This window comes from Cervus elaphus, chromosome 4, assembly GCF_910594005.1.
Source record: "Cervus elaphus chromosome 4, mCerEla1.1, whole genome shotgun sequence".
NCBI classification, from domain to species: Eukaryota; Metazoa; Chordata; class Mammalia; order Artiodactyla; family Cervidae; genus Cervus; species Cervus elaphus.
This window is the reverse complement of record NC_057818.1, coordinates 39846361-39858587: the sequence shown is the minus strand read 5'-3', so window position 1 is coordinate 39858587 and position 12227 is coordinate 39846361. Positions and strand designations below refer to the sequence as shown.

The window sequence follows — 12227 nt, the reverse complement described above, 5'->3', positions numbered from 1 at the left end:
AAACAAGCAAAATGCCCAATAGTAAGGAATTAAATAAATAATGGTTAAACTTATCACAATATTAGACAACCATTCAAAATTATAATTGTGAAGATTATACACTAACATGAAAATGCTAATATGTTAATAAGTAAAGCACATAATCTATACACTGTGCTTTGGTTTTTTGTTTATTTGGCCTCGCTACACAGCCTGTGGGATCCCAGCTCCCTGACCAGGGATTGAACCCGGGCACATGGCAGTGAAACACAAGAGTCCTAACCACTGGGCTGCCAGGAAGGTCCCCACACACTGTGTTTTAAACATGGGGTTGCTCTTGCTTTTCCATATATCCAGGACAGCTTTGGTATCCCGGGATTTGAAACTGCCTGTGAATGGCCCGAAGCACATGACAAGCAATATTTTGAAATTCTGTTAAGACATAAATATAAACCATAGGTTCTGGGAGGCAGCTATGTTAGGAAAAAACCATTAAGCCTGTGATAGCCACTTTAGTTAAGCATCCAACATCCTTAAGCTATAGCCGTTTTCCACTCAAGGTCATGTATACTGTAACTCTCCATCCATTTCACTTTTAGAGAAGTCACTTAAGACAGAAATTATATGCTACAGTGATATCCTTGGATTCTCCTGATCTCCTATGTTTACAGTATCTCTGAATACACTAACTATAAATGTCTACTACATGTAAATAAAGATAAGATATCCCCAAATGAAATGTTATGTTTGAATATTATAATCCTGGATAATTTTATCCTTCCATTGCTTTAACACAAAGGGGGAGAAGGAAGGAGGAAAACAGGATCTTTCCACTCTCCACAAACGGCCACGGCTCTTGGAAACTAACCATGAGTACAAAGAAACCTAAGAAAAAGTAATGTATTTCTTGGGATATGCTTCTTTTCTAGCCTGAGACTGTCCTTTCTGTCTTAAAACACTGTGGGTAATTTACTCTCCAAAAATTAAAAATTAGACTTTGAGGAATCTCTATGAATTACCTGTATAGTATTAGTATGGCAACATAGCCCAGATGTTGTGAAGATTCTTGCTTTTTTTCTGCTTACCCTCTCCCATCTTCAACTGTCTCATGTGCTAGACAGAAAGTCTACATTCAATGTAGCTTTTCCCTAAGGCCCTTATCCCTGGAAAAGTGAGAAATTAACTCTAGTCTGGCCTCACCTGTAAGGTTGATGTCTCCCAGCAAATCAAGAAGCTCTCCACCAGCAGAAGCTGGTTTGCTTGTAGGTGCAGTTGGAATAACAGGTGTTATGTCATTTCCTCCCAACAAATCCAATAAATCATTGGCCTAAACAAAGAAATAATATCTTATTGTCACTGTCTGATCTGTTATCCAACACAAAGCCCTTTCAATACTTAAAAATAGGGAACAGAATTATCAATCAACCCAGGAAGACTGAAGGGAATCACCTAAGAGACAGGGTCTAAGCAACCAAAACATCATGAAGATAAGCAAGGGAAAAGCTACCTGGTTGGTGGGCTGTGGCCCAGAGGGCGGTGGCTTTGTCTCTAGAGGAGTTGGGTCTGTCTCTCCATTTGTCTGTACAATCTCAGTAGGGCCATTTGTGGTCACTTTCTCCATGACAGGCATTCTCTCAAGCAGGGCAGACCTGGAAGAATCTGAAGTGGTTAAATTCTAGGCAGTTAACCTAGATTCCCTACCCAAAACAATCACTGTTAACTATACTCCAGCCAAATGTGGAGAGACATCTCCCCTCCTCACATCCCAACACATATACTAAAATAGAAGCTGGATTACAAGAATACATGACCTACATTCCTGATTGGATTAAGGGCATGCAGGAAACCCTGAATGGACAAACTGTCCATCCAAATCCCGAGAGCCTGAGAATTCTCAGTGACAGAGAAAATGTAATGAAAGAAAGGTAAACAAGTACATATTAGCAGTTTCCAATCAAGAAGATACTGCACAACAGAAAGGGGAAAAAAGATATACACAATGGTAATAGTAATGATATCTCAATGAGATTCTCCTGAGATAAAACAACTCTCACTTCTTCACCAAATAAAATGGAAATGAAGAAAACTTTCCTTACCAAAAGGAAGGGGAAAAGGGCACTAAAAGAACACAGTTCGCTTATTTCTTTAGAGGCTAGGCAGAACAGAAGACGAACAAAACACAAATAGCCAAGCAGTGAGAACTCAACGGGGTTGTGAAGTCCCGCCAATAAAGCATGAGTGATGAAACTCCTTTACAGGTTACCATGACAAAGTGTTCGGGATGCTAAGAGGCACATGCACTGTTTTGTTTCTTTTACTTACCTCATATGGTCATATTTCTTAAAAAGTGCATTATATTCTACTGCCCTCTGCTGGAGTTCCACATCAATGCTGCTTCCATAGATGGAAACCACTTTCTTAATTCGGCTTTGGGATAAAATGACAAACAAATTCAAACATCCAAAAGAAAATACATAAACAAGCAGAAAGAATAGTGTTTAAAACAGAGGTTTCTGGTTAAAATTTTGAAGTGTTCATCTTTTCTTAATGTACATAATTTTTCAAAAACAAAAGACCTTTCCTTTACAGTCATCTAACAGATAGCTCAAGACATCAGAATTTATTCGAGTTCTAATGCTAGATTTTGTCTGTTGAATATCTCATAGCCTAAAATTTGATAAACAAAAGTACCAATTATTAATTTGCTACAAAACAATAAATTTATAGTGTTCATTCCCTTCTTTAATAACTTTACAGTAATAAGCTTTTATCAACAAAAGGGTCATAGCATCAGACTTTTATAAGCAAAGTGTCATTGCCTAACACCAAATTCTTATACTTCACAATTTAAACGGTAAAAATTATCATTATTCACGAGGCTTTACATTAAAAACAAAAGCAGAAGGTCTGAGAGAACCAAGTTTGTATTAAACATGCTTGGGTGGGAAACTGACCCAAGAATTGAGTTTCATTCAAAACAGTGCTTTTAAAAAAAAAGCAAAATTTAAAGATTTAAACACCAAAATGATTTTCTTCCAATTCAGATATCTCAAGATTATAATAAACCAGAACCCTTACATGGGAAAATAACGTCAGTACTTTAAAAAAGAAAACAGGCAACAGTAACCTGATTTTAAAAACATTAGTTTTTACCTTCAAATTAAGCAGTGGTGGGATGAAGGGATGACAGGGAGCAAAGTATAGATATAATAAGGATTAACCATAAAGTGATGACTGTTATTCAGGAATAACAGGTATAGGCAGTTGATTTTACTATTCTACTTTTGCCTTTGCTTGAAATTTCCCAAAATAAAAAGTTTTTAAAATGACAAAACATGTTCACCCTACTTTTTCTCCATACTCACTTTACAGTACAGGTGAATCGAGTAGAAAGCTTCATAATGGCAGTGAGGGCATAACCTCGTGTCACAGAGGTGGACATATTAGATATTAGGACACTTTCTAAAATATCCAACACTTCATCCTCTGTTACCTGGGGAGAAAAAATGGAAACATGACACTCTCACTTTTTAGCCAGAAGGCAAGAGAAACAATGTAAGTCATTATGATGGGGTGGGGAGAGAGTCCTAAAGGTGATTTTCAAATCTCACAATGGCCCAGTAGGTTCCAACTGAAAAATGAACAAGTTTTACAATGAATCTATAATTCTGCCATTGCTTCTTTAAAAGGTTTTCAAGGAATTGACTTCAGCTCATTAAACACTACTCTTAAAACCAAAAACACTGTCTTCCCTTTTCTTAACAAAGAGTGACAAAGGGTACCTGAATAGGCTCTTCCTCTTCACATTGGCCAGATACAAGAAGATCTCCATATTCACCTATACACCATGCAGCGACTTGCACCAAAGGTTGCTGTCAGAAGAAAGTCACAGTTGTCAAAGATTTTTATCCTTTAAAGGATTAATACAAATCATAGGTCATCCAACCATAAAGGTCACAACTGAAGCACCTCTAAGAGCGACAGTAATAAGAACATATCAGAAAAATAAAGGCAATTTCCCCCTTTAAAGTAAAAGTACTTACCTGAGAATAATCACCAAGAATTGCTTTGTACAAGCGCTGGACAGTATAGGCATGCATCTCCACGCTATTGGTTATTAACTGGATCAAGTTGGGAACGGCATCATCACGAACATAACTTCCTGCCTAAAAGGAAATGCAGACAGTTACCCCAAGAAACACACGGTAATAAGAAAAGTCAGCTAATGTTGTTGTTGCTCAGAGGAGACTACTACAAAACGCCCTCCCAGATAAAGTTGTTTCCAATTCTCATGTTGAGAAGCAGCTCAAATTTCAAAGTCATATTTAAATGAATATTCTAAGTTCTAAGGTTTCATAAAGAGATAAAATCTTCCCTTTGTCCAAAGTAAAATTAAAATATAAAGGTTTAGAATTTCAAGAATGGCCCTTTCTACTCAAAACAGATAGTCTACTAATGCAAAACTGTAAGAAATACATTTACTGGGAACTTAATTACAACAACAACTTCCTTCCCACAACTCCTCAACACAGGTATTAAAAGGATACAAGCTGGCTATGGTAGTCACACTACTCTGGGGGAAGGAGAAAGGGCTGTATATTAACAGTTCAAAAAGGCTTAATAAAGTAAGATAAAACTGAAATAAACAGTAACTTTCTAAAAATCAGAATTTCTTTAAAACATAACAGTCCTTCAAAAACTAGAGTTTATAAATACAGAACCAATACGTAGCCCGAGGAACGGGAAGTATTTTTTATTTCATTATCCACACCTCAAAACAAAAACAAAAACAAAAATGATTCTTTATTGTCCTGTTGACAAATGGAATCTGAGATTTACCACCATGGAGACAAAGTAAAGCTATTTAACCTATGAGGAAACTAAATTTTGGCCTCACAAGAGCATTATGGTAACCAAGCTGCACAGGATATACAAACTGTGGAAGCTGTGCCCACCTTGGTCAACCTCCCATTATTGGATAGAAGAGTGGATCTGATTTACAGGACCAAGACCTGGCCTACACACGTGTACTTTGAAAATGAAACAGAAAAAAAAAAAAGAAAAAAATCCCAGATGGGTAGGATACCCACTCCTGTTAAGAAACACAAAGATGGAGGGAGAAGTTTGGGGAAACTGGCAGAAAGGAAAGGTAAGACACTAAAAAGCAGGTAATTAGTGGTGTGACTTAGATATTTATATTCGTCCCTAATGGGAAAAAAGCAGAATGTTTTTATGAGAAAGCATCAACACAATCTAATTGACATTTACAGACCATGTCATAAACAACAGCATATATATTCTTCTCAAGCTCACATGGAGCATTCATCAAGACAGATCACATTCTGGGCCATTAAGAATATCTTAAATTTAAAAGAACAGAAATCATACAAAATTAAACTAGAAATAAGCAATACAAAGATAGCTGAAAAGTCCCCAAATATTTGGAGATTAAACAACACACTACTAAATAATACAAGAGTCAAATAAAACATCAGGAACAGAAAACTACAGACCAGTATCTCATGAACACAGGTGCAAATATCCTTAAAATTTCAACAAATCAAATCTAATAATGTATTCAAGAAAACTATACACCACAACCAATCCCATAAATCTGGGATTTATTCCAGATATGGAAGGCTGATTCAACATTCAAAATTCAATTAATGCAAGCCAACTAAACTTCAATTAAATAAATAATTTTTAAAAATCAATTAATGTAACCTAGCACATCAACAGGCTAACTAAGAAAAGGCATATAATTATATAATAAGAGAATATAAACTAACTGGAAAAATGAGAAGTTGGAGCATTTTCTTAAAGAAAGGTTTTGACTTCCCTGGTGGCCCACTCGTTAAGACTCTGCAAATCCACTGCAGAGAGCATGGGTTCGATCCCTGGTCTGGGAACTAAGATCCAGCATGCTACACAGTTCAGCCAAAACAAAACTAAACAAAGCTTCCCAATGATTTCCCATCATATTCAGAATAAAATCCTAACTCCTGTGAGGCCTATAGAACCTAGCCCCTGCCTCAAACCACTCTCTGCCGCTTTCAGTCTACTGGCTGCACCAGCCTTCTTGATGCTCTCCAAACACGTTAAGCTTGTTACCTACCCTAGTGCTTTGCAACACCAACTGTTCCTTCTGGTTTGTACACTCTTCTCCCAAATCTTTGCACAGCTCACCACTTTACCAAGTTCTCTACTCAAATATTACCTCCTCTGAGTGACCTGCCCTGACTATTCTACCCAAGAACCTGGCCCACTGCCCCATATCCCATTCTCCTCTGTCATCACTATAGTTCCTCATGATGCTCTAGCATTTTTCACAGTATTCCCCCCTGCCTGACAGGAGTATCCCTCTTTCCCCATGAATTTCCCATCTTCCCCACTAGAACATAAGCTGCATGAGAATAAGAACTTTGTCTGTCTCATTAACTGATACATCCAGCACTTAGTACACACTTACCTAAAGAAACTACTTACCGTTGTCAGAACACGCATAATCGTGTCTATGTGCCACCGTTTGGAAGGTGCATACCTGAGAAAATAATGGCACAGGTGAAAAAAACTGAACCTGTAAATTAAGCTCTGCTCAGTGACTTTCATGGAGAAGGAAATGGCAACCCACTCCAGTACTCTTGCCGGGAAAATTCCATGGATGGGAGAGCCTGTAGTCTACAGTCCATGGGGTCGCAAAGAGTCGGACACGACTGAGCGACTTCACTTTCTTTCTTTCTATAGTTCCTTTTGGAGAAGGAAATGGCAACCCACTCCAGTGTTCTTGCCTGGAGAATCCCATGGACACAGGGGTCTGGTCGGCTACAGTCTATGAGGTTGCAAAGAGTTGGACATGACTAAGCAACACACACACACACACACACACACACACACACACACACACACACTGACTTTCAAAACTCCTGTCCTATATATATTGCAAAGAGTTGGACATGACTAAGCAACACACACACACACACACACACACACAGTGACTTTCAAAACTCCTGTCCTATATATATTGCAAAGAGTTGGACATGACTAAGCAACACACACACACACACACACACACACACACAGTGACTTTCAAAACTCCTGTCCTATAGTCTTGAGGTTCACAGGTTAAGGGGCTGTGTCTGGATACATTTTACCTTCAAAACTACCAGCAATTAAACTGGCACCAATTCCCATTTCAATGGGTGGTGAAACAGTACATGGTCAAATTCAGATGTAAATACTGCAATAGAAGTTGCTGAGTTAAGAACTGAGGACTCTCTCTCCAGTTTTTTTCTTAGAAAACAAATCATAAAGTCAGGACAGGAGAGTACAGAGAAGAAACAAGAAAGAGCACTGTTTCCAGACCCAGGTAACGCCAGGACTAGGAACTTGCCTCCCCTTCAATTCACAGTGAAAAGAGAAGAAATAACCACACTATCAAAATCCTGAGGACTTCATCCCATAAAGTTTTACACAGAACCATAATTCAAATGTTATAACTTTTCTATTCTCTTCATTAAAAGGGAATCATAGAAGAGAGGTTAAAGAACAGATACAAGAGGAGATTTTATAAAAGTAGGATTATTTTGGTCTTAGTATAATGCTTAACATAAATACTGACTAGAATGACCTTCTCAAACCCAATTTCTAATGGGAAGCCTGAAATAAATGTTACATGTTTAAACATGTTTACAACATTTCCTTCATGTTTTAAAGATGCTTTCCAAAAAGTTCCAAGCATTTTTTACCAATGAATGTAAAAATTAAATCTTACTTTTCTGCAGCAAGGAAGATTCCAGATGCACAGTCTGCTTTAAATTCTGGCTCACATGAATCCAGAAAATAAAGTAACTCCTTCATCATGCCTCGAATATTATTCCCATTTACCAGAGCAAAACTCAATTCCATTGCACGCCTTCCATGGAGAGAGGGAAAAAAAGTTATGATATTTACAGTGGGAATGAAACAAAGACCCAGGTATGTTGTCCCTGAACACCAAGCACCAGTGGATGTATTGACATCGTTGCATGATCTTTGCAATCCCAATTTTTGCACACGAGATAACCGAAGTTAACAAAATTATTTTGAACTTTCATCAATGCTTTTCTTCAAAAATTCCCAAAAGATACACACTACTAAAGACAGTTTGGATTCAACAGTCTTTTGAAGCTGATATTTAGAATACCTAAAAGGCTCAAAAAGAGAGGCAAAGAAATTAATACTCAAAGATACTATCTCTCTGCATCAACAGTTAAAAATGTGATATATTGTCACCAAACTCTTTTACTACATCCACTTCAGCCCAAAGATGATGTGACATACATCGAAAGGTATACAGCTGATTAGAATAAAAACAAACCCTGCGGGCTAAGTGAAATAAGTTAGAGAAAGACAAATATTGTCTGCTATCACTTATATGTAGAAGCTAAAAAAGCTGAATGCATAGAAATACAACTAGAATGGTGGTTACCACGGTCTGTGGGGTGGGAAAAATAGGGAGATATTGGTCAAAGAGCATGAACTTCCACGTGTAAGATAAACAGGTTCTGGAGATTTAATGTACAGCATAATGGCTATTGTTAATAATGTATTAATAAACTTGAAAGCTGCTTAGAGAGTAGATTTTAAATATTTTCACCACAAAAAAGAAATGGTACTTATGTGATATGCTGCGGGAATTGACTAACGCTAGAGTGAAAATCATTTTGCAATAAGGTGTGACAAATGCAATGTGATGCACATCTTAGACTCATATAATTATATACCAATAAAGCTGGAAAGAAAAACTAAAAAAGACAGTCAGAGCCATGAAAAGGAAAAAACAATATGTGCTATGAGAGCAAACAGGAGTTTCTATAATAGCACCACCATGACTTGAGTTTTAGCAAACTCCGGGAGACAGTCCATGAGCTTGCAAAGAGTTGGACATGACTGGGCGACTGAACAGTAACAACAAATAGCTGCCTATCAAACTTGGCAACCAAGGTAAATATGGATATGCTAGTTACTACACGCATCTTTTCATATTTGGTCAATAATGTCAAACCATGGCATATAATTTACTTCCAAAAATACCAATTTAATAAGATGAAAATACTTTCATCTTAATCTACAAGCAACAAAAACTCAATCCTTACAGAAATGCAATAATAGCTCATTCTTACACAGTGCTTAAGTGCTTCACGTATGTTACTCCAGTTAATCCCGCATAACCTTTGGAAGTGGGTGCTCCTGTATCTACACTGTATATGGAGACAACCGAGCACAGAAAGACTAAGTAACCAGACCAAGCTTACTAACGGCAGAGCTAGGATTTGAAATGAGGCCTTCTGGCTCCAGAGTCTCAGCTGCTAGGCTATATAACCTGTCAAAAGACCCAGGTTTTACTTTTGAAATGCAAAGCCCAGTCAAGAGCTATAGATAAACAACACAATAGGAGTCAGAAAGTCTGATTTCTATTCCAAGGTCTGCCTTGTCAAGGAGTAAGCTTTAGAGTTAAGTCATTTGATTCCTTTGGGACTGTACTTTAATCTGTTAACTGAGGAGAGAAGTAATTGCCTAGTTTCTCTTACTGGTTTGCTCTGAGAACCAACTGAGAGGGTGCTTATAAATCCTTCACAAAGCTTTATATAAAAGTCATTATTACTGAGACCAGGTCTTATTTTTAGTTTGCCCAAGCACTTAACACCTGTTCTCTGCAAATAAAAGGAACTCAATTATCAATAAATGTTTGTTAAGTGAATAGTTTCAGAGATCAGTTCAAATTAAATTTTTTCTAGTTTGAATAGTAAACCAAAAGTTCACTGAAGCCTACTATAACTAGGCTTTACAAACACGTACAGTTATTCTAAGAAGAGGACCAGTGGAGTTAATTGATCAAGGGAAAAAATATATGCCTTTCAAAGTCCTATGATGAATCAAGTGAGACAGAAAAGGAGAAATATCATATGACATTCCTTATATGCAGAATCTAAAAAGAAATGATACAAATAAACTTATTTACAAAACAGAAACAGACTTAAGAGAATGAACTTATGGTTGCCAGCAGAGACAAAATGGGGAAAGAGATGGGGAGTTTGGGATCGACATGTACACACTGCTGTTATTTTATTATTTTTTTTTTACTGCTGTTATTTTAAAATAGTAACCAGCAAGGTCCTACTGTATGCCACATCAATGTTATGTGGCAGCCTGGATGGCAGAGAGGTTTAGGGGAGAATGGATACATGTATATACATGGCTCAGTCTCTTTGCTGCTCACCTGAAACTATCAGAACAGTGTTAATCAGCTATACTCCAATATAAAAGTTTTTTTTTTTTTTTTTTTAAAGTCCTGCATGCTGCCTAAAAGTCATTCCCAGATGCACTGTTTTAACAGGCTGCCTCTAGTATCTTGGGGCATAAGTACTGCAAGAAAATGTGTGCTGTCAGCCATTCGAGTCTCAGCATAGTGATAGAACACTCAGCCGATGGATCACTCCTTATCTTCATCCTCCAGCACACAGAACACAGTACCTCTGATGAGTAAACGTATGCCCATCCTACTTGCACCTGTTTCATTTAACAAAGAACCAAGGGTAACTTCAGGGTGCACTTAAGTATTCCTTACTGGTCTCTTTTACTGATCTAAACTTCTCCCTAACAATTCTTTTTGAAAAAAGGATTTACTTGGTCAAAATAATGACTAAATATATAAATATCAACATTCTCCCAGTCAAAATTCCATTACAAAGTTATCAAATGGAGGATGGTGGGTCACAGAACTTTCAATGATCTGTTACCGTTTTATGGAGACATCCAAATCCTTTAGACAGTCCACAATTGTGCTTCTGTGCCTCTGTACTGCATTATGATCTGTCTGCACAGTTTTCAATAAAGATGTCAAAGCTACATATCTGGATGAAACAAAGTTGCAGAAGAACAGAATTAAAATGGGAAATTCAGGATAGTTCTCTGTTTAATGACAAAGATGATGTTCAATGACTACTGAAAACTACATGGTTAAATAAAAGACACAACAGACTTAGTAAAATGGATACGCTGTAAAGCCATAAACAACACTATAATCAACAGCTGTGGCGTCCAGAAGCCTGGGATTTAGATTTGCATTCATGGTCAACTCCATTTAAACTTCTAAGTGACTGACTCAATTCTTCCAAACTCCTTCAAACAGTACAACAAAATAAGCATACACTATGCCTTTTCAGTCTGCCTGAGTCCCAAAACGCAAGAGGAAATTATTTCAATTTTACCATTTGTATTTTCTCTGCTTTTGATACCAGTACCAAAACTGCCCCTACAAAACTTTGAATTTACCATGGAAGTATAAAAAATTCTTCAGGAAGGAGAAGATGATTCAGGGTACCATAATGATTATTTTCACATTTTTTTTCAATCATAACATGATAAGAAAGAATTAAAAAAAATAACACTGATAAATTCATTCATTTTTTAAAAGTAGCTGGAGTTTACAAACATCTTCTAGGTTTGCAACTGAAATGCTCTACTCTTCTTAACTGAGAGCAGGGGTCAGCAAACTAAGCCTAGAACAGCCCTCTGCTGTCTGGTTTGGTAAACCAGTTTTTATTGCAATACAGCCATATTCATCATTTAAACAGTCTGTGGCTGCTTTCACACCAAGAGGCAGAGCTGAGTAGTTGCCAAAGAGACCCTAAGGCCCATGTAGTCTATAACACAGACCATCTGTTCCCGGACAGAAAAAGTTTGCTGATGCCTAACAGTAAAGCATAAATAGGACTAAAAGTTAACTCATTAGGCAAATCTTCAAATTCTTATCAAAACAGTTTTAAGATTAGACTAAAAATAAAAATCCTGAGTTGAAGTTCTAGATATGTCACTCTACATGTGTGATCTTGAGCAAAATCACTCAGGAATACACTGAGTTTATAATAGCCAGATACAAGATATTTTTCAGCTTACTTACCTGATATTCTTGTCATTGTTCAATAAGAAACGACCCAGGATATTTATGGCTAAGACCTACAGAAAAATAGCATAGGTTAATAATTTAAGAAAATCAAACATCTGTATTGTTTAAGGACCACTTTCTGGACTCTGATGAGTGCAAACTATTTAAAGGTGGTAGTTTAGTCAGCACTTCTACAGATTGCTAGCCAAAAAAAACCTCCGAAGGCAAATTCTTAAAACCATATTCTATCTCAACAGTAAAAGCTGCAAGATTGTTTTCAAGTTTTTATATTGCTAGCAGGAAAATATTATTGGTACAGCTT

At 37.0% G+C, this 12227-nt stretch overlaps 1 protein-coding gene and 1 non-coding gene across 3 annotated transcripts in view; both read right to left on the bottom strand.

Moving 5' to 3' along the window:
- AP1G1 (adaptor related protein complex 1 subunit gamma 1) overlaps nucleotides 1-12227 on the bottom strand; it is an 84678-nt gene that overhangs the window by 10713 nt on the left and 61738 nt on the right. For both annotated transcript variants that reach the window (XM_043899001.1, XM_043899003.1), the window contains 10 exons: nucleotides 11921-11976; nucleotides 10758-10871; nucleotides 7751-7891; nucleotides 6466-6520; nucleotides 4023-4145; nucleotides 3762-3851; nucleotides 3345-3472; nucleotides 2302-2406; nucleotides 1487-1628; nucleotides 1180-1306 (listed from right to left, as the gene is read on the bottom strand). In XM_043899001.1, coding sequence (XP_043754936.1) covers nucleotides 1180-1306; nucleotides 1487-1628; nucleotides 2302-2406; nucleotides 3345-3472; nucleotides 3762-3851; nucleotides 4023-4145; nucleotides 6466-6520; nucleotides 7751-7891; nucleotides 10758-10871; nucleotides 11921-11976 — 1081 coding nt within the window. The remainder of the gene's footprint in view (nucleotides 1-1179; nucleotides 1307-1486; nucleotides 1629-2301; nucleotides 2407-3344; nucleotides 3473-3761; nucleotides 3852-4022; nucleotides 4146-6465; nucleotides 6521-7750; nucleotides 7892-10757; nucleotides 10872-11920; nucleotides 11977-12227) is intronic.
- On the bottom strand, nucleotides 10395-10480 carry LOC122692990. The gene has a single exon (XR_006340796.1). It is a non-coding gene; the product is annotated as a small nucleolar RNA SNORD71 (small nucleolar RNA).